Source organism: Trifolium pratense, linkage group LG3 (genome assembly GCF_020283565.1).
Source record: "Trifolium pratense cultivar HEN17-A07 linkage group LG3, ARS_RC_1.1, whole genome shotgun sequence".
In the NCBI taxonomy this organism is placed as follows: domain Eukaryota; kingdom Viridiplantae; phylum Streptophyta; class Magnoliopsida; order Fabales; family Fabaceae; genus Trifolium; species Trifolium pratense.
The window spans coordinates 49,988,713-50,010,672 of NC_060061.1; the positions used below are offsets into that span (position 1 = coordinate 49,988,713).

At 31.7% G+C, this 21,960-nt stretch overlaps 3 protein-coding genes across 10 annotated transcripts; 2 read left to right on the plus strand and 1 right to left on the minus strand.

Moving 5' to 3' along the window:
- Positions 1 to 156: 156 nt before the first annotated feature.
- Positions 157 to 4,781, minus strand: LOC123917519 (probable serine/threonine-protein kinase DDB_G0280111). Of its 8 annotated transcripts, none has more exons than XM_045969270.1 (10): positions 4,501 to 4,716; positions 4,321 to 4,380; positions 2,798 to 3,286; positions 2,513 to 2,678; positions 2,183 to 2,233; positions 1,900 to 2,082; positions 1,676 to 1,769; positions 1,330 to 1,593; positions 833 to 1,188; positions 157 to 692 (listed from the first exon to the last, which is right to left on the minus strand). In XM_045969270.1, the coding sequence occupies exons 3-10, from the start codon at positions 3,259 to 3,261 to the stop codon at positions 360 to 362; spliced, it is 1,911 nt and encodes a 636-aa protein (XP_045825226.1). In that variant the 5' UTR covers positions 3,262 to 3,286; positions 4,321 to 4,380; positions 4,501 to 4,716; the 3' UTR covers positions 157 to 359. The 8 variants fall into 8 exon arrangements, with proteins under 8 accessions (XP_045825226.1, XP_045825225.1, XP_045825224.1 ...); XM_045969269.1 differs by having other exon boundaries at positions 4,321 to 4,388; positions 4,501 to 4,715; XM_045969268.1 differs by having other exon boundaries at positions 157 to 695; positions 4,501 to 4,699.
- A 1,531-nt stretch (positions 4,782 to 6,312) lies between these two features.
- Positions 6,313 to 15,319, plus strand: LOC123917520 (beta-glucosidase 12-like). Its single transcript, XM_045969271.1, has 13 exons — positions 6,313 to 6,750; positions 6,993 to 7,062; positions 7,334 to 7,392; positions 7,509 to 7,584; positions 11,861 to 11,932; positions 12,027 to 12,114; positions 12,875 to 13,130; positions 13,354 to 13,469; positions 13,741 to 13,955; positions 14,041 to 14,072; positions 14,419 to 14,521; positions 14,647 to 14,743; positions 15,093 to 15,319. Exons 1-13 carry the CDS (start codon positions 6,619 to 6,621, stop codon positions 15,259 to 15,261), a joined length of 1,485 nt encoding a protein of 494 aa, XP_045825227.1. The 5' UTR covers positions 6,313 to 6,618; the 3' UTR covers positions 15,262 to 15,319.
- Positions 15,320 to 17,407: 2,088 nt separating this feature from the next.
- LOC123917521 (beta-glucosidase 12-like) lies at positions 17,408 to 21,694 on the plus strand. Its single transcript, XM_045969272.1, has 12 exons — positions 17,408 to 17,483; positions 17,917 to 17,975; positions 18,117 to 18,192; positions 18,931 to 19,002; positions 19,099 to 19,186; positions 19,567 to 19,822; positions 19,952 to 20,067; positions 20,296 to 20,510; positions 20,603 to 20,634; positions 21,026 to 21,128; positions 21,244 to 21,340; positions 21,432 to 21,694. Exons 1-12 carry the CDS (start codon positions 17,408 to 17,410, stop codon positions 21,598 to 21,600), a joined length of 1,359 nt encoding a protein of 452 aa, XP_045825228.1. The 3' UTR covers positions 21,601 to 21,694.
- Positions 21,695 to 21,960: the final 266 nt, after the last annotated feature.

A 21,960-nucleotide genomic window follows, 5' to 3' on the forward strand; every position in this document is an offset into this window, starting at 1 on the left:
GGACATTGAAGAAGTTTAAAGCAGAAGGATCCGGTTATGATCCATAAAACTAACATAACCACTATCTTACTAATATTTGCCTATAAAAAATAAAGAGTACTAGTGTAATGCAACAATCAGGCAAGATGTAAACAAATATGATAGCCCAAAATAAACTTTAGTCCAGGAAAACGTACCATTTCATAGCATGATTCACAAAAGAAAAGGTAAACAATCAACCACATACATGATAATAAACATAATATATGTCAAGTTTCCACACATTTTTACTTCTCCAAGTGAGATTTGAAAAGAAAATGTCAAGGTGCAAACATAGTATAATAAAATATAATATAGAAACCTTAAATATTTTCCCATAGTTAAAAACCAGCCCATCCAGCAGGTTGAGAATTTGACTTGCTCTCAAAAACCTTTGCTTCACCAAAAACATGAGCTTTACTCCCTTCACCAGGTCTTGGCATCTGTTGGCTACCACTACCAGCACGAGCAGCACTAAATGTATCTGTGCCAAAACCCCAAGAATCAAAATCAGAAGCTGGTTGAGTAGCCTGCTTGTTCTGCTGACCATTTCTTGACCTAACAGATTTTGAAGAATTGTCTGCTGAAAGGGATTTCAACGATTCAGTTGCATCTGGGAAAGCTTGCCATGATGACTTTGGTTCTGAACTAGGAGTTTTCCATTCACTTCTATCCTGCTGAAGTTCAAAAGCAGTTATTATAGTTAGAATGTAAAATATATAACCATAAGTCCATAACCATGCATCACAAACAAAGCCTAAAAAATTAGTAATGCAAATAAATTGGGAAGAAAATATTACAAAATGCTTATTACCAAAGACGCAGGTGATGCAACTCCAGGTGAGGTTCTCAAAATCTCTCTATTTGGAGATGGAGTTCTTGCTGCAAGTGCTTGCTTGAGATCCTGCAATTCTTGCCTTTGTGAACGGCAGATAGCAGTAAGCTTTTCATACTTGGCAGTTATTTCAGATTTCTCTAAATTAGTTTCCTTCAGCTGCTCTTTGAGTTTCTCCAACTCAGACTCTAATGCTTCTTCCCTTGTGGATGTGTTACCATGCCCGGAGTTTAGCTTAGTAGTATCAAATTCTGCAACAAAAGTGTTAAAAGTCTGGTCTTGGAAGTTATCATTCTTCTTCTCCAGATTTGACATATGTCTCTGACTTGCATGATCTGTATCAGGGAAAAAATTAATTTCAAAGTCCTTAGAAGATGCAGCATTAGGCTTGTGTAACTTTCCATGTATGTTGCTCTTTACAGTCTGAGTTTGTGTGTTAGGCACTTTGTTAGTACCAACATTTTTGGATAACTGACCATTGTCCGGACGAACTCTTTCAGGTTTTGATGAAATATGGTGACTAGATCGTTCTTCATCATATATAGGTTTTCCCTTTTCCTCAGGGACAAGTGAATCCTTTGCATGCATAGTGGACCAGAAAGCACCAAGTTGACCACCACTTTCCCCTCCCCTAGGAGCAAGAGATGGCTGAGGGGTAGTTTTGGGTTCAACAACTGATGGAGGAGGAGGTGCATTTCTGCGAGGCATTGGACTTGATTTGTGTGTAGACATTGTAGCACCTGCAAAAATTTAAAATTTAATGATTTAAGCATTCCGAAAACATTAAAATAGATTAATCATGCTATTCAAGACATGCATCACCTTCGTGATTGTTGGAGGAGGGTGATTCGGGTGGCCTGTCAGGTAATGACTTTTGTAAATCAATAGGTAGCTGCTCATTAACACGAAACCAAACCTGCCACCATCATAGTATACTCAATATCAGTGATTGATTGCTCTAATTCTAATGCCTAAGAATGCTATGGATGGATGATCTATGACCAACCTAAATTGGAGATGAATGGCCAATCAAGCAAAGCGCTTGCCTGCGTGATATCTGGTCGGTCATCTGGTCTAGCTTGAAGCATGTCTCTGATCAAGTCTGTGAGGGTTGAACTGAATTTAGGTAAATCCGGAATGCGGTAGTTTCCATTTAAGACTTGGAGCTTTGATTCCCCATCAAATGCACTTTTGAAGTAGCATATGCGAAAAAGGAGACAGCCAAGTGCCTAACATATTCAAGCAGTAATATTATTTGTCAGTTAGCAAAGAAAGATCCCAGAAAAGTAGTTGCATTGAAGAGATGAGTTTTTGGCATATATGACTTACCCATATGTCCACTTTCTCATTAATTACTTCTTTCAGAAACAGATCCCACATCTAAATTCACACAAAACAAAAATTTGTGATAATTTGTTATTATATCACACATAACTACAATTTTTTTTGCAGCAACAAAAAATGGCAATACAAGGTGGTAGCCAGGACATTAGAGGCATTGTCCTGGGACTCAGATGCAGAGAGTTTATGGCTTTCCACCAGCTCTACCCCAACGGGGTTGAACCAAAGCACTCCAATAACTCTGCATAGGCTAGGGCCTTTAAACACAGCCCTTGTTGCCAACCTTAATTTATACAGAAAAACCAAATCTCAACATACCTCAGGAGCTCTGTAGGCGGGGGTTGTGTACTTTCTGATATTATCTTCCTCAATTCCCATTTCTTCTGGCTTCTCAAAACGTTTGTGATTGGTGGAAATGCTTCCAAAATCACACAACTTCCATAAACCATCTGAATTTAACAAAAGATTCTCTGCCTTCAAGTCTCTAAAAAACAAAAAGAAGAAAAATTAATTTATCAACGTTATGAACAATGTCACCCAAAAATAAAGTAAAATCAGACATCAAATGGTACAATCACGTAATTTAGGAAAAAGTATTGTTACCGGTGAGCAATAGGTGGGGACTGGCAGTGCATAGCGAAGACTGCATTACACACATCCCTGAATATTAAAAGAACCTGTTTCTCGTCAAAATAACCAGCTCCTCGGCTCTCCAGCACACTAACCAGAGACTTCTCACAAAATTCCATTACAAGGAATGCCTCTTTTGTCCTACCCATATCATAGATCGCATGAGCATGAAGTTTGACCACATTGGGATGTCCTATCAGCAACTTCATCACAGATATCTCCCTCTTCACCAATCCAAGTGATTCTTCATCATTGCATATTATGTGCTTCAAAGCATACTGTTTAGACGTATGTACAGCATCACGAGCCAAGTAGACACATGAGAACCCTCCTTCAGCGATGACCTTATGGACATTTATTTTAAGATTTCCAACATCTATAGACCGGCCTTCAAGACCACTTTGCTCTTTGTGTGTGAACGGCTTAAATTTCCACATCTTTTAGAAAAAATAGACTAGGTTTCTGCATATGTAAATTAAAATATATGACATAATCTCATAAAAAATTGCACATTCTCTAATTAAAAAAATAGCATATTAGCATTGCTTTTGTACACATAACATCAAATCATTTTTACAATAAGCATATGAAAATGTCAATTTACATGCAAAATGGATTCCCTAATCCCTACAGTTAGCAGTCACTGCAGTTACAATCTCAGCCATTACACTGAGCACTCCAAGTTTTATCGACTGACTTGGATTAGCTGACTGCAGTCTAGAGGAAATCCTTGACCATTTTCATACTGCTAAATCCACTATTTGACACCATACTCCAAATTAACTGATCTAAGTTTAAGTTATATCAACTCTTAATAAACAAAGAAGGAAACATCACTAAATTTCCAAACAATGAATGACTTCAAATAAAATAAAAAAAACAAAACTCGGAGAAATACTCTTTCATAACAGTATCAATAACCAATATCCAAGCTCTTTTTTGTACATAAAACAATAGAATTTATTATGATACACTCTCTGTAAAAAAATTAACACTTTCAACCAAATCACAAACAATAATATTCATATGTATGACTTTAGAAGTAATTGTGATTGAAGTGAAACGTTTTTAACAATCTAAAGATTATGATTGATTGACAATATAAAAAATCTTTACATTGCAATGAATTAAATAAATAAAAAAAACAACATAGAATAACAAAACTAATCAAGGTTCAATAGATCATCATAATCATAATATATTTGCAAGTGGATCATCATAATCATAATATATTTGCAAGTGGATAATATATACACAACCTTAAAAATTTCTTTACTTAACAGTTAACACAACAACATGAACAAAGCTTTATAAACACATAAACCATCATCAATAAACCAAGCAAATAACCATCAAACAAGATCCAATAATAACGTAACGTAGAATCCATCATCATTAATTTCCAATCATCATCCATATATTCATCAAATCCATAAGATCCAATATCAACAAAAACTCTAATCAACAACACCACATAAAAAAATAAAAAATCTTACCTAGAAAATCCTAATCCGAAATTCAGCTCAAATCAATAGAACACACCTCGATGAATCGATCTGCAATACTGAAAAATCACAAACCTCAAATCCACAAACAACAATAACAATAACAATAACAATAAAAAATCAATAAAAAATAAAAATCAAGAAATTGATGATTGAATCTCGTGATTCTACCTGTAAACACTGGATTAAGAGATCGGGAAGTTGATTGAAGAGTTGAAATCGAAGCTAAAACTGCGCCATTAACGCAAATGATTGAGCTTATGATTCTACTGTTTTAGATTTAGAGAAGTGAAAAATGAAAGGAAAAGGGTGAAAGGGTTATATATGAAGATGGTGTAAGAGAGTGAAATTGCCGAAAGAGAAGATGAGTGAGGTGGGGGATGATTTGGACCGTTAGATTGGGTTTGATGTCGGAGATGAAGATTTATGGTGATGGATGGAGTGTTACTGTGGGCGTGACTGTACAGAATAATGGAAGAGAAGGATAAAGATTATCTGAATCGTCCAATTAGGAAGATAAGTGGGACCCATATAAAAACGGTGATTAATGAAGTGTTCCGATAGGCAGGACGGCAGAGAATTAAATATCCGGGCCATGGTTCCCTTTCCTTCACAAGTTTGTCCCATTTAAGTTTAGTTCTTTATTTTTGAGTAAAAGTTTAGTATTTTTTTTTTTATTTTAAAACAAATTATGAATTGTATTTAATTTTTTTTGGCAAAATTATAAATTGTATCATTCAATCTTAATATTTTTTTGACAGAAAATATGTTGAATGCAATATGTCACGACATAAGGGCTTAAGTATGCTAGACATTTATTTTCATTGCGTGGAATTACATGTGGATTTCATGGTGGTGGTAAAAATTATAACATCTAATGGGTGTGAAAAAAGTAGTGGAAGGTCTCTGTCATAAAGAATTTGCGTTTTATTTTGTTGAGAGATTTTTGGTTCAACACACGAATTGGAAAGCAAATTATTGCGCGGATGCACCGGCCAATCTTAGGTGCAACATGGATAAAGGATGTGTACGTCTTTTTTAAAATTTGTCCTAATAATATTAATCATTTATTTTTAGCGGATATTTTGAGAATCACTCACGTCTCTACCCATGATTTCATTGTAGTTTCTTTTTATTGGGCTTATGCCATCTTTCCCAAAAAAAACTTGTTTCTAAAATATCTTATTGTGAGTTAAACAATAAGATAAAATCATGTTAATTATTGTTTTTGAGATAGTAGTTGAAGAAATAAAAGAAATAATTTTGTATGAAAAATATTATTTTTACTAAAAAGTGTTGCTTTTTAAGAGAATCGTATCGGTTGGGTGGAGTGGAGTATACGTGAAGGCTACTTTCCAGTTGCAAGAGGTAAGGTATATATATTTTGGAAGCTAAACGGAAGTTGGTTTAGTTACAAATGATTAGAGGATTTTATCAAATTGATATTAGAACAAACGTGGTGGGATGTCATTTGCAAAATGTTTTCTATTTTTGTATTTATAAATAAATATTGAAAATTTGTCAAAAAAAATAAATAAATATTGAAAAGTCACACCAAATTGTTGAGTTTTGAATTGAAAAAGATGATGATTAGGTAATGAATAGTGATGAGTTTTTCGGTTTGAAGAAATATTTAACTTGATGATTCTTAAAATTAGGAGTTGGGTTTAACTCAATTTTACAAAACCAGTTTGTAAAGTGAAGATTGTCATTTATAAACTCTGTCAACTCACATCCGATGTGAGACTTTTTAACGATGATTTTTTTTTAATTGCAATCAAACTTTTCGTTTAACAAGTCAAATAACATACAGTATTTTTAAGATAGTAACTTGTGTTAAACTTGTAGTAATCTGATATGCATAAACAACAAAATTCCCAATATCTCCCCTGGTGCAGGCTTGTGGCATGCATTTTTAGTATTAATTGAGCATGTTATCACTTGTGTCACCTAAACTAGAACATTGCAAACTTAGAATCTAATTGCCGTCCCAAGGAAAAGATGGCAGGCATCCATGCTTGGAGTATGACAAATCATATAATTATGGAAATAAATTGTCATTTTCTGTTTGATATTTTTCCCTTTGTCTTTTCAGTTCCTAATGACCAAGTCTCTTTCTCTATGGAGCATCGAATCACTGACACTTCAGATTGAAATCATGTCTGGTGTTTCGTGTCTGATACCTGCACGACTTTGGCATAGAATCTTCTTACTATTACATAAATATATAAGCCTTTAATATGCTTATTTATGTATGCATAAGACCAAGGATCATTTCAAATTGAAACAATGTGGTTTAACTTTAAGGGCCTTCTTCTTCTCCTAGCTTTTTGCATTTCTCTGTTTGAGTCAGTAGCTTCGCTTAATCAAAGCAGTTTCCCTGCTGGCTTTGTTTTTGGAACAGCCTCTTCCGCTTACCAGGTTTTATTTATTATGTTATTACCATCTTATCAACGCAACCATGCACTAATACAGATACTTTACATGACACTGACACGTGACTGACCCATAGATACAAGTAATAATTTTTTTGAACAGTAACAATTGAATCTAACCGCACCTTTAACACGAATTTGATGGTGCTATATATATATATATATGATGGAATTGGATTTTTTATTATAATTTTTTCATTTACAATCTTTGTTTTGGTTTGTGTATAGTATGAAGGTGCTGCATTTGAGGGTGGCAAGGGTCCAAGCGTATGGGACACCTTCACTCATATGTATCCAGGTTAGTAGTGATTCTTCATCCCTTGTACTTCAAACAATTATATGAGAAATTCGTCCGACTTGTAATATGTTATACCATGCAATCGTTCGAATCAGATATCTCAACATTTAAATCGAGATTGGACCACTCATATTCTAACTTCACCAAATAAGATTTGAAGTACAAACATGAAATACTAATCCGATATTGAAATTTGCTAAGTAACTTGTTGAGTATACGTTATTTCTTTCGATGCCATGATCTAATCCAAATCTCAATTCTTGGTCTCCAGATCGAATAGCAGACCACAGTAATGGCGATGTTGCTACGGATTCTTATCATCGTTACAAGGTATACTTTTATTTCCTTAATTCAAATTTATATTTCTAGTTAATATAAATTAATAAAAATATTCTATTTGACTGATGACATATCTTAATTGTTCATCCCATTAAAAAAATTGACAGGAAGACATAGGCATGATGAAGGACATTGGATTTCAAGCATATAGATTTTCCATTTCTTGGTCCAGAATATTGCCTAGTGAGAAAAAGTCTATGTTTTGAATGAGTTTAATAACAGTGCACAAATAGTAGAACAAATCTTAATATTTACTTCATAAAACAGATGTCCGCAAATATTTATATAGTGAATATTGTCTTTACCTTATAAATATATATATATTGAGGTAATCTCGCAACTAATGTGAGACTTCTTAACACACCCCCGTGAGCTTGAGGTGCGGATATCAATGGTGGGTGGCCAGATATTGGGTGGCCCAACGGATCTTAGAGAGACTCTGATATTATCTTAGAACTAGCAGGACACCCGTGCGTCCGCACGGGAGTCCCGGCGTTGCCGCTCCTCACTTGGTAAGATGAAAGGATATAATATTTGGTAAAAAAAATAGAAAAAGAACAATGGTGAAACCATCACAAAAAAACTTTAGGTCTCCGTATTAATTTAGGAATATAAATATAGATAATGTAGAAATTATGAAGAAAAAAAATAGGCTACCTTATTAATATATTAGTAAAAACATAGGTGTTGAAAAATCACAAAAAAAAAACTTATGTCCATGTATTAATATATGAGTATAAATATAGTCCCGTAAAAATTATTAAAAAATAGGCAATCATATTAAAATGTTAATGAAAATATAGGATAGGTCTCGCAAAAGTCATCAAAATAATTAGGTCATCGTATTAAATATGAGTATAACCAGAAAAATTGTAAAAAAAATAGACAACTTAATTTTTATTTTATTTTTGTTTCAAACAACTTAATTAATATATAATTAAAAGTATAAGTCCCGTAGAAACCACACAAACAAAAAAGTTTCCATATTAATATATGAGTTTAAATATAGGTCCCGCAGATGTTATAAAAGAATGGGCAAACTTATTAATATGAGTAAAACACATAGGTCCCCATGTACCAAAAAAAAAACACATAGGTTCCCAGAAATCACACAAAAGATTAGGATCTTGTATTAATATATAATTATAAATATAGGTCTAAAAAAAATAGTAAAAAATTGAAAACTTCACTTGATAACATAAAATAGTAATTTATTGGGAAGTAGATTAAAAGATTAAAAAAATAGAAATATATAATATTTGGTAAAAAAAAAGAAAAGAACAATGGTAAAACTATCACAAAAAAACCTTATGTCTCCGTATTAATATTTGAATATAGGCTTAAATATGCAAAAAGTCCCTGCACTTACGGGTCATTTGAGTTTTAGTCCCTGCATTTTAAAATCCTTTCATTTTGCCACTGCACTTTCATTTTACTTTAAAAATGGTCTCTGAACCTATTTTTTGTTGAAGTGACACATTTTTTCATGATGTGTCAATTTTATTTTACTTTAAAAAAATTACTTATTTAAGGGTATTTTGATCAATTCACTGCAAAATTAAATGAGTCATCAACTCTAAAGTCCAGTCAACAGTGACAGATCACCAAAAATGTGCCATTTTAACAAAAAAACAAAGGTCTAGGGACCATTTTTAAAGTAAAATGAAAGTGCAGTGGCAAAATGAAATGTTTTTAAAATGCAAGGACTAAAACTCAAATGACTCGTAAGTGCAGGGACCTTTTGCATATTTAACCCTCGAATATAAATGATAATGTAGAAATTATGGAAAAATAGGTTACCTTATTAATATATTAGTAAAAACATAGGCCTTGTAAAAACCACAAAAAAAATAGGTCCCTGTATTAAATATATGAGTATAAATATATCCTTTTAAAATTATTAAAAAATAGTTAACCTTGTTAATATGTTAGTGAAAATATAGGTCTCACAAAAATCATCAAAATAATTAGGTAACCGTATTAAATATGAGTATAACCCGTAAAATATGTTATAAAAGAACGGACAAACGTATTAATCGTATTAATATGAGTAAAAAACATAGGTCCCGCATAAACCACATAGAAGATCAGGTTATCGTATATTAATATATGAGTATAAATATAAGTTCACAAAAAATAGTTAAAAACTGTAAATTTTATTAATAAGAGTAAAAACATAAGCCCTGCGTACGTGTATGATATAAATTGTTGTTGTTTTGTTTGGCACACCTTGTGTCAATCAGGACTCATTATTAATAATAAAATTCATTTTAGTTTGTTCAAAAAAAAAAAACAGGCACCGCAGAAATCACACAAAAGATTATATCCTTCTGTTAATGCATGAGTATAAATATATGTCAAGAATGAGCAACCTTATTAATATATTAATAAAAAAAAATATATGGCTCGTAAAAATGAACAAAATAATTAGGTCCTTGTATTAATATTTGATCTAGTATAACTCGTAAAATTATAAAAAAATAAACAACTTTATTAATATATGATTAAAATTATAAGTCTCGTACAAATCAAAAAAAAAAAAGGTTATCTTATTAATCGATGAGTATAAATATATATAGTCCTACATAAATTATTAAAGAACATGAAATCGTATTAATAAGAGGAAAAACATATGCCACTTTTTGTTTTTTCATAGCCGCCCCACAACAACAACAACATAGTAAACCCTACTTTTTGCTTTTTATTCTTATTCATCTTTCAAAGAGGGGTGATTTTGGATCAATTTTGATCTAAAATCACCCCTTTTTGATTGTTTTATATTTTTTTTATTTAAATAAGTGATTTTTCACACATTCTTATGTTTCATTTGAGTTTTCTTTTGTTGTTCTTGTCTGATGTTGTTTTAATCCTGTCTTAGTGCAGAGTTTTTTTGTCTTGAGTTCGCGTCTTGGTACGGTGTCCGGTTTAATTCCGTTGTAGTACAATGTTTGTTTTGTTCAGATTTGCAGATTTGCTCCGATTCAGATTCAGTGCAGATTCACACGTACTTTACTTACTTGAATAAATGAATATTGTTTGTTGTTAGTCTAAAAAAAAAAGAAAAACATAGGTCCCGTAGAATTCACACGAAATATTATGTCCCCATATTAATATATGACTATAACTTGTAAAATTATAAAAAAAAAATAAACAACTTTACTAATATATGAGTAAAAATATAAGACCCGTAGATATATCCAAAAAAATTAGGTTCCCGTATTAATTTGAATATAACCCGTAAAATTATTTAAAAAAATAGGCAACATAATATTTTAGTCATTTTTTTTCTCCAATAATTTTTTTCCGCATAGAAAAATCTCATAAGAACGAAAGTCATATCTTTCTTATTATATCTTTCTTGTGTTATTGTTTATGGTTTTGTTTCTCTTACTCTTTGTAAACTTTTGTAGTCTACCTCGGTACGTCTTGTGTTGGGGAGGTTTTCTATGTTAATATATCTCATTTTGGTTTGTTAAAAAAAATATTAGTCCTTATATCAAAAACAAAAAATCTTTAAAAAAAAAAACTTCTAAAAAATGTCATTTATTTTTCAACTTTTTTCAACTTTGTATTTAATTTTTACTGTTTTTTTTTAAACTAAATGTATCATTCACGCGCAACTGTAGAGAATAATCCTCTTGAGGTAACTGACAATTTTTATTGTTTTTGTCTCACCATTTTTTTACGGGAGTTTTTCAATTTTTCTCCCACCATATTCTTGTATTAAATTAATTAAATTTATTGAGTTGAACTACAAATTGAAAATTAACTTAATTAAATATTGGATTGAAGTCCATAAATCAAGTTGAGTGAATCTAAAATAACGAAACATAAACAATAAATGATAAAATTACACTAAAGAAAGGGTTGGACTCAAATAAAATATCATAAATAAATGGAAACAACACTATGTACCTCTATATTGTAAAAAAAAAACCATACATTTGTTGTCTTATTTGGTATAATGCACTTATGACGTTGAAATAAAGAATTTCATTGAATCTCTCTTTTTATTTGTACATGAATTTTACTCTCTTATTATAAAAAAGAAAAAATAAATAAACATTTCCACTTTCTTCTTTTAACTTAACTGATGTTGATTATATGTTGGTTCCAAAAATATAACAAATTAATTCATATGGCTTAGTGGTAAATCTAATAAGAAGTGTAAGTAAAAAGTTAAGGGTTCGATTCCTACTAAGAAATTTGGCAAATTAGGAATTTCATATGTACGTTCTTTTCTTATATAGTAGATTAAGTATTGGGCATAACTCAACCTTACAATCGACTTGTAATGTGAGGATTGCCTCTTTACAAACAAATATTTAGGTCATCTCGCAACCGATTTAGGACTTGACATGTGTCGATTTTTTTGTATGTTTGTAAGTTGATATTTATTAAATTCTAATGTTTATCTATAATCTGATTAAGCTAAGTATTATGTTAACTTTTAATTTAGGTGGAAAGGGAAAAGTTAACCAAGAAGGCATCACATACTACAACAATCTTATAAATGAACTTCTATCAAATGGTAAAAAGAAATAAAATTTCTCTTTACTCTCAAACATTTACATTAACTCAAATCAAACAAATGACAGAGAAATTATTGTACAACATATCTACAGGACTACAACCATACATAACTTTATTTCATTGGGATCTTCCTCAAGCTCTTGAAGATGAATATGGTGGTTTCTTGAGTTCCAAAATTGTGTAATCATCTGATCTTATTGTTTTATTGAATGCATGGAATCCCCTTCTTTCTCTATGACTCTAAATGCATGCTTGAAATCATAGGGAGTTTGACAAAATCATGGTGACATTGTGATTTTGTTGAAACTCAACCATATAATTTCTTGCCAACATAATACTATAATAGTAGCACACAGTGATATTTTGCCAAACTCATGATCAATTTTAACATGTACTCTATGTAGCATTGACACTTCAAATTGAGGCTTGTCTAGTGTCGAACTTATGATGTTAATAGTGCGCTATAGCGTAGTGGCGACCCCCTTCTCCGCTACACCATAGAGCTGCGAACCGTTATGTAGAGAAGCGGCCGCGCATAGCAGGTGAATAGTGGTGTGATAGCATTTCCGTAGCGTTTTTAGGCCGCTACTATCTTTTTTTGGGGGGCGAAAAACCTAATTTTGAAAATTATTTCATTAAGTTGGGTTATTTTGGTCCTCTTCGCACCCCTTTGAGTCTTCACAAGAGTGGTCATTACGCTACTGGCTATAGCATTTTTGGGGGTCGGCCTTACGTGCAGCTACATGATATCAACAACATAGTGCCGAACCCCAACACGACACCAACACATTAGTTTCTTTGGTGTAATTGAATTTAGTAATTATGTTTTCTCAAACTATTATCACTGTTGACATGTTATCTTAGTGTCATGTCTGATATCGGTGCTTCATAGCATGTACTTAATAACTGAAAATTTTCATATATTTTGATTTTTCCACAGGCAAGATTTTGCATATTATGCAGAACTATGCTTCAGCGAATTTGGTGACAGGGTTAAACATTGGATTACTTTAAATGAACCATACATATATAGTATCCAAGGTTATGCTAATGGCCAGTTTCCACCAGCAAGATGTTCTAAATGGTTATCCCCAAATTGTACCATTGGTGATTCTAGTACTGAGCCTTACATAGTTGCACACCACCAAATTCTTGCTCATGCTACTGCAGTAAAAATCTACAGCGAGAAGTACCGGGTGAATGCATAGTTATTGTTTTATTTTGACCATTTTATAAATTTTTCATAGAGAATTTGTTACAAAGTCAAACGCTTACCACTGAGCTGACACCTCATGCACGACACCTCATACACAACAAATCATTGTATCAGTTCTTTAATCTCTTTTAAGAAATGCGGACAAAATAGAAGTAGTGCAATCACTACAAAATTTATTGACAATGGATAGTTTTTTCTTATAGATTACACAAAATGGTAAAATTGGGATATCACTAAATGCTCCCTGGTTTGTGCCACTATCCCAATCAAAATCAGACATAGAAGCAGCATTTCAGGCAATTGCTTTTATGTATGATTGGTAAGTTTTTGTATCACACAAAATGTGCACCTTTGTTTTCAGTTATGTTCTTATTGTCACATTTGATCTTTTACCGCTTAAATATGCGGCTGCAATAGAAGTTCATGAACTTATGTTGCTTTGAAATGCGGGCATATGCAGCCGCAATTGCTGTTGTGATATTGTTTCAGAGATCTCTAAAACTATCATATTGTAGCTGCAATTGCAGTCACAAATTAGAATTTAGGACTATGCAAACGATTCTAAAACTTGTAATTTTGTGTAATGCAAGGTTTATGGAACCATTATACTCGGGCGCATATCCTGCTGCGATGGTTAACAATGTTGGGAAACGTTTGCCAAAATTTTCAAGAAGAGAATACTTAATGGTTAAAGGGTCCTTTGATTTTATAGGGTTGAACTATTACACTGCATATTATGCAGCAAATGTTCCTTGTCAACAAAGAAACCTATCTATCTTGACAGACTCTTGCACTACTTCTACTCGTAAGCTATTCTTAATTAAGCTTATTATTTTACACTTTCTTACTTGTACACACTTGCTAACTTGTGAACCATTTTGTTGCATCAGCTGTAAGAAATGGGGTTCCAATTGGTCCTAAGGTACTTGAACTTAAAAATAAGTATTGATCACTTTTTTATTCTTAAGAGCTTGATTATTGAAAGTTTCAAGTGATTGTTAAATGTTTTACAATTATTAAGACGACTTAATTATACTTTTAGTCCCTCAAATATCAGTATTGTGCAAATTTGATTTCTCGTGTTTTAATTGCGCAAATTGAGTTCCAAGTGTCCCGATAGTTACTAATAGGTAGCAATTGAGATATCACCGGACTCAATCGATCCAATATTTGTTACTTGCGGAATTAAAATTGTACAATTGTAACTGAAATTAAACCTAGTAAGAAATTGATTTCAAAAAGAACTTGAGAAGTGGATAATTTTGCAGGCTGCCTCAAATTGGCTATACATCTATCCTCAAGGAATTCAAGATATATTGGAATACACTAAGGAGAAGTTTAATGATCCAATTATTTACATAACAGAAAATGGTTGGTTTATTATCTATGATTTAATTTATAATCTCACATATCAACTTTAATCTTAAACTTTCTACTATATGTTTATTTCCCTAGTGTTATTTTTTAAAAGAAACCAAATCGTTCAAAATTATCAGGAGTTGACGAGGTTAATAATGGCACAAAGTCCCTTGATGACAAATTGCGAATATTCTCTATTGGTCAACACCTTTTGTACATTCAAAGGGCCATAAGGTAAGTTTCTTTTGAAAAATAAACCATCACGAAAACATTATAGTTATGATATTTCTACCGTTTTAGAGTGTTTTTCCTTTTTTATGTTTTTTTATTTAATTTACATGATGACACGTGTCACCATGTTATTGGTAGCTCATTAAAATAATTTGGGACCATTCTGCCACGTCAGCACTCCGTTAGTGAAACAACCTGCATGACCAATTTTGATAACGGAAAAAAAATGTAGGACTTTTTTCATCACAAAAAAAATGTAGGGATTATTCTTGACTATAAGGCAAAATGTAGGGACTAAAAACATATTTAACCCTAAATTTTTTTTCCTCTAACCCTTTGGAATTTGGTATAGGAATGGTGTAAAGGTGAGGGGTTATTTTGCATGGTCATTTTTGGACAATTTTGAGTGGGGTATTGGGTATACCGTACGCTTTGGAATGATATATGTTGATTTCAAGGATGGACTAAAAAGATATCATAAAAGATCAGCTTTGTGGTTCAAAACTTTTCTTCATCAATGAATATTGGTTCTTAGCAATGAACAAGATTCAAGGAAAAGACGATATGAATCAAGTGCTCCATTCTGCTCTATTCTTGATCAAAGTTATATTTTTTTTTTTGAAGAAGCTAAATTAGCCCACCCAAATTGGCGCCAGAGAGAATCGAACCTCAGACCTCAAGAGGAGCACACTCCCAGGTCCCAAGCCAATACCAATGCACCAACCCAAGTAGGTTGATCAAAGTTATATTTTGGTTTAGGTCATTAAGCAATGATACTTTGATGGTTCATGTGAAATTGGCCTATAATAAAGTCTTTTTATTATCACTTGTGTGTTTCAATTCTTGATTCCCATAGATGAGACGTTGTGTGTTTCGAATTTTCATTATTACAATTTTCATGTACAAAATATGGTAAAAATCGTATTAAAATCAATAACACTTATACGTGAAGAAAAAAAACAAGAATGAATTGGTTTAAGTGATAAGACTCTTAGTCATCTTAAACACGTGGTCAGGGGTTTGATTCCTAGCTCATGCGTATGGAAAAAATTCAGTTCTGAGGAGAGAATCCACCTTGTGTGCCCCACAGGTTCTAAAGACGGTGGAAACTTCATATCAATATCATGATAACAAAAAAAACATATAATCCTATATTGTTTAAACGAAACCATAACAATCATTCCCCAATAGTGATAGGCCTATAGTAATGTTGTGATCCCTAGAATTATCAATGTTGTTTTTTAAGAGAATTAGTTTTACCATTCAAAAAATGTTAGCGGCACAACAACTTGTTGTCCGTTTATCTTTCAACTTTATCCGTTTAAAAATAAAAGTGACAAATACACAAAGGTGCACTCAATAGCATTTATAAACCGAACGAAACCATACATGTTAACAAAAAGTTTATCAACTGAACGATTTAATCAACATACTTAAAATATAGAATGATTGGTATGGACTAACCAACTTAAGATAGAGTGTTTTAAATACTAGATTACAAATAATAATTCTTGTAACTGTTTTTATATTTCTAAGATGTGGTCCATGAAGCAAGCACATTAGATTTATATTACTCTCTATTTAAACATATTAGTTACTGTATCGTATTCATATTTGAAATATATTTGAACCTTTTTCTACAATGTGCATATATTTTAAGATATTTAACTTGTTATAATTGCAGAAATAATCTGAAATTATAAATATTTGGTACTATTAATTAATCTTAGGCTAATGTCTCATGCTAAAATTTTGGCATGGTACTTATAACTGGAAAAGGATTTCATGTTGACACAGACAGTTACAGCTTTGAACCGTCTGATCTGAATAGACAATTGAGATTGTTTTATTGTGTGAGTGATCTGGATCGTTCGATCTCAAATGAACAGCCTGAATTTATTACCGCGTGAATATTGAACTGTAGACAATTCTGGTCTTATATAACTTTGTCTAATTAATATACACAAATGAGACAAATTTTTTACTATACACAAACTTATTTTTACCATTGGATCAATAAGTAACACACTATTGAATCATTTTTGTCACATCACATTTAATTTGATCCAATGATGACACTTATTGATCGAATAGTGAAAGACTTGTCGCACTTGTGGATCATAGACTTGACCTATATATATCGGAACAAGTATGACAATATTCCATCACAAATCAAATTCTGTTAATTAAGCAGTTTGTCACTTGAGGTAATCCTTATTAAGAACATTGTAAACAAATAATCTGATTGCAAGAAAAACATGGCAATTCATGCATGGATCGAGCATGACAAATCATATAAGAGCCTTCTTCTTCTTTTGGCTTTTTGGATTGCTCTGTTTGAGTCAGTAGCTTCACTTGATCAAAGCAGTTTCCCTGCTGGTTTTGTTTTTGGAGCAGCATCTTCAGCTTTCCAGGTTTTATAAATTTTTTTATTTCCGTCGATACAATGACCGACGCAAATACAGATACAACACTAACACAGATGTTAATAATATTTTTAAAATAAAAAAAATGATTAAATGTAAACTATGTTTCGGTGGCGCCGTGTCACCGTTGAACACTAACCACATCTTCAATATTAAAATGGAATTGAATTTATTTATTTATTTATTTACTTACTTATTATTATTATTTTATATTATTTGTTTTTTTTATTTTTTTTTATATATGAAGTATGAAGGTGCTGCATTTGAGGGTGGTAGGGGTCCAAGCATATGGGACAATTTCACTCATACGCACCCAGGTTAGAGCAGGGGACACCTCTCATATTTGTGTAACTTTTTTCTCACATGAAAGATTGATGGTAGATTCAATAAATCTATTCATTTTTGTGTTAACACTCTGATTCTTTAAAAAACAGGGACTGTTAATTCAGAATTCAGTCATAAGATTAGTAAAATTTGACCAATTTTTTTTTCTCCTATGAAAATTGAATTTGAGTTCCCGAGTACAATTTGTCTTTAGAAAAAACTCATTAACAATTTGAGTCAAATTACTTAGTTAGATTTGATAAATCTTTGTAATGGATCCCGCCAATCTTATATGTGTTTTTCTCTTTCTATTCGAAAATGAAACCATTTATTATTTTTTTAGAAATAGAAAGAATCTTAACTCGATACATGGTTATAACTTATAATCACGTACATAATTCAAATCTCATTCCCGCGGTGTTTTAGATCGAATAGCAGACCACAGTAATGACGATGTTGCCGTTGATTTTTACCATCGTTACAAGGTACATTCATTTTCTTAATTCAAGTTTATATTTCTAGTCAATATCAATAAATATATGGCCTTCTTTAAATTTGTTTGTTGAGGTTAGTTTATTTTCTAATTGTTTGATGATATATTGTTCATCCATGAATATTTTTGACAGGAAGACATAGGCATGTTGAAGGATATTGGATTTCAAGTTTTTAGATTTTCCATTTCTTGGTCTCGAATATTACCTAGTGAGAAAAAGTCTAAGCTTTGGTTTTGTTGTTTATTAACTATATTTCCTTTTACAATCAATGCCTACAAAATTTTATTAAACTTATGTCTTGAATGAGTTTAATAATATTACTTCATAAAATAGAACTCCACAAATATCTGCCGCCATTAAAAAAATCTCAACAAATATCTATATAATAAAATATAATTAGACTAGTTTATATGTTCATAGCTCATATATAGCTCAGTTGATAGCGAAATTATACATGTAAAATATAAGGTCTGAAGTTTTAACTCCGATAAATCCATGTCCATGTCATCACACATTTGATAGTAGAAAAATGATATATAGCAAATGGCCTGCGGATTTGGCTGCGAATTTGCTGTTTTCCTGCAGATGTTCTTGCGAATTTGGCTAAACAATTCGCAGAAAACGTGTTTCCTGCGGATTTTGGTTCCCAGCTAATACCTTTATGGGTAATAGTATCCTAAGGTAAAATCGCAGGTAATATCCGCAGCAAAATCCTCAACTAAAATCCTCAGTAAAATTCGCAGGAAAAACGTCAGCAGGTACGTAAAACCTCAAGTACCATCCACCTTAAAATAAAATTCCAACACTAAACTACTTGACAAAAAAAATGATTATACCATGTCAATTTTTTTAAGATGTTTGTAACTTGTAAATTGATAATTATTAAATTTTAATTAATGTTTATCAATAATCTCTGATGATTAACTATGTTAAGTGTTTAATTTAGATGGAAAAGGAGGAGTTAACAAAGAAGGCATCACATACTACAACAATCTTATAAATAAACTTCTATCAAATGGTAAGAAGATATCAACATTTTCTATACTTTCAAGCATTCACAATAACTCATGATCAAACAAATGACAAAGACATTATTGTACAAAAATACTTACAGGACTACAACCGTACATAACTTTGTTTCATTGGGATCTTCCTCAAGCACTTGAAGATGAATATGGTGGTTTCTTGAGTCCCAAAATTGTGTAATCATCTGATCTTATTGTTCTATTGAATGCATGGAACCCCCTTTTCTATATCACCCTTTTATATATTACTCTCGAGTAGAATTAATTTTGTCTCCATATAGTTTGAAGTTCGAAATTTGAGTTCTTTATTTTAGAATTTTAGAATTGATTTTTACTCTTAAATTTATTGTTTAACTCACTTTTAAATAAATCTCTTCACCTTCGACTCGCTCTATCTTAGCCGGAACCAAATATAGACTATGTAGTACATGTTTGAAATTACATTGAGGTTGATGAAATTAATCACGGTTACACTGTGGTTTTATTTGCAGCTGAAAAGTACAACTTTTGCCAAAATACTTAATAGCTAATAAAGTTCACATTTTGATATTCCACAGGCAAGATTTTGCATATTATGCAGAACTATGCTTCAGTGAATTTGGTGACAGGGTTAAACATTGGATTACTTTAAATGAACCATACATATATAGTATCCAAGGTTATGCTAATGGCCAGTTTCCACCAGGACGATGTTCTAAATGGGTTTCATCAAATTGTACTTTTGGTGATTCTAGTACTGAACCTTACATAGTTGCACACCACCAAATTCTTGCTCATGCTACTGCAGTAAAAATCTACCGGGAAAAGTATCAGGTCAAACTCTTACTATTGAACTGGTATTTTATGAACAAATAAGCATATCAATTCTTTTGAGAAATGCATACAAAATAGAAAAAGTAGTGACATGACTACAAAATTAATTGAATTATTATTTGCTTATAGATTTCACAAAAGGGTCAAATTGGGATAACACTAAATTCTAATTGGTATGTGCCATTATCCCAATCAAAATCTGACAAAGAAGCAACATCTCGAACTATTGCTTTTATGTATGATTGGTAAGTGTTTTTATCACACAAATTCTGATATTTTTGTTTTTTTTACTAAAACTTAAACTCGTTCGTATTACACCTTATTTTTTTAACCCTTAGTTCAAACCAGTTGAACTATCCATGATCCATCCTATGAATGTTCGTACCAAAAATGTGTTTAAGTCTTGCTCTGCTTATAAAACGTCGGTTGATATAATTATCGATTCTAAAACTCGAAATTTATTGTAATGCAAGGTTCATGGAACCGTTACACTCGGGCGCATATCCTGCTGTGATGGTAAAAAATGTTGGGAAACGTTTGCCAAAGTTTTCAAGAAGACAGTACTTAATGGTTAAAGGGTCCTATGATTTTATAGGGTTGAACTATTACACTGGATATTATGCAACAAATTCTCGTTGTCAGAAAGTAAATCTATCTGCCTTGACAGACTCTTGCAGTACTTATACTCGTAAGCTATTCTTAATGAAGCTTATTATTTTATACACTTTAGCTTTGTGTCCTTATTATGCTGACTCATGATCCAATTTGTTGCATTATCAGCCAAAAGAAATGGGGTTCTCATTGGTCCTAAGGTACTTGAACGGTTGAACCTATAGATAAGTTTTTGTTTTTATGCTTATGTGAGCACTTTGATTATTGAAAAATTTTAATTGATTTTTTAAAAGTTTTATAAATATTAAGAAGAATTAATTGCATTTGTCCCTCAATTATCACTTTTGAAATAATTTTATTTGCGCATTTTTAATTGCGCAAATTGGCTTTCAAGTGTTCCAATATAGCTAATAGGTCCACCTGACCTTAAAATTTATAAAAGACGAGTATAACAATTGAGATACTAGCGGACTCAATCGGTATAATTGTAATACTGAGTGAAACAAATGCAATTAAACCTATTTTTTTCAATACGAGTGCAATTAAATTTGATTTTTCAATTTGATTTTTGAAAAATTGATAACTTTGCAGGCCGCCTCAGATTGGCTCTACATATATCCTAGAGGAATTCAAGATTTATTGGAATACATTATGAAGAAGTTTAATGATCCAATTATTTACATCACAGAAAATGGTTGGTTTAGCCTTAAACTTTTCTACAATATATATGTTTATTTCTCTTGTATTTTCTTTTGAATACCCTCTAGTGTTATTTTTCAAAAGAACTGAAAATTGTTAAAATTTTGTAGGAGTTGATGAGGTTAATGATGGTACAAAGTCGCTTGATGATAAATTCAGAATAAACTATTTTCGTCAACACCTTTTGTATATTCAAAAGGCCATAAGGTAAGTTTCTTTTGAACAAAATAACATAGAATAAAAATGTGATATTGAATATAATAATATTTCTATAATAACACTTTGGAATTTGGTAAAGAAATGGTGTAAAGGTGAAGGGCTATTTTGCATGGTCATTTTTGGACGATTTTGAGGGGATTGATGGGCACACCGTACGCTTTGGAATGATATATGTTGATTACAAGAATGGACTAAAAAGATATTATAAAAGATCAGCTTTGTGGTTCAAAACTTTTCTTCATCAATGAATAATATTGGTTCTTAGCATTGAACAAGATTCATGGAAAAGAGATATGAATCAAGTGCTCCATTCTTGATCAAAGTTATATTTGAGTTTAGGTCATTGAGCAAAATGACACTTTGATTGTTCATGAAATTGGCCTATATAATAAAGTTTTATTGTCATTAGCAACTATATTTTCCACAAAGTCAAAGCAATATTGTTTTTTTTTTTGTCTAAACACTTAACACTAATTAATGTCTTATAATTAAGGGCATATGTTAAAAAATTTAAAAGTATAGAGCTTGCATTAAAAAAATAATATTTTAACTTTTAAAAAGTACAAATATGTCTATATTGATTTCACTACAAGGAAAAAAAACCTATT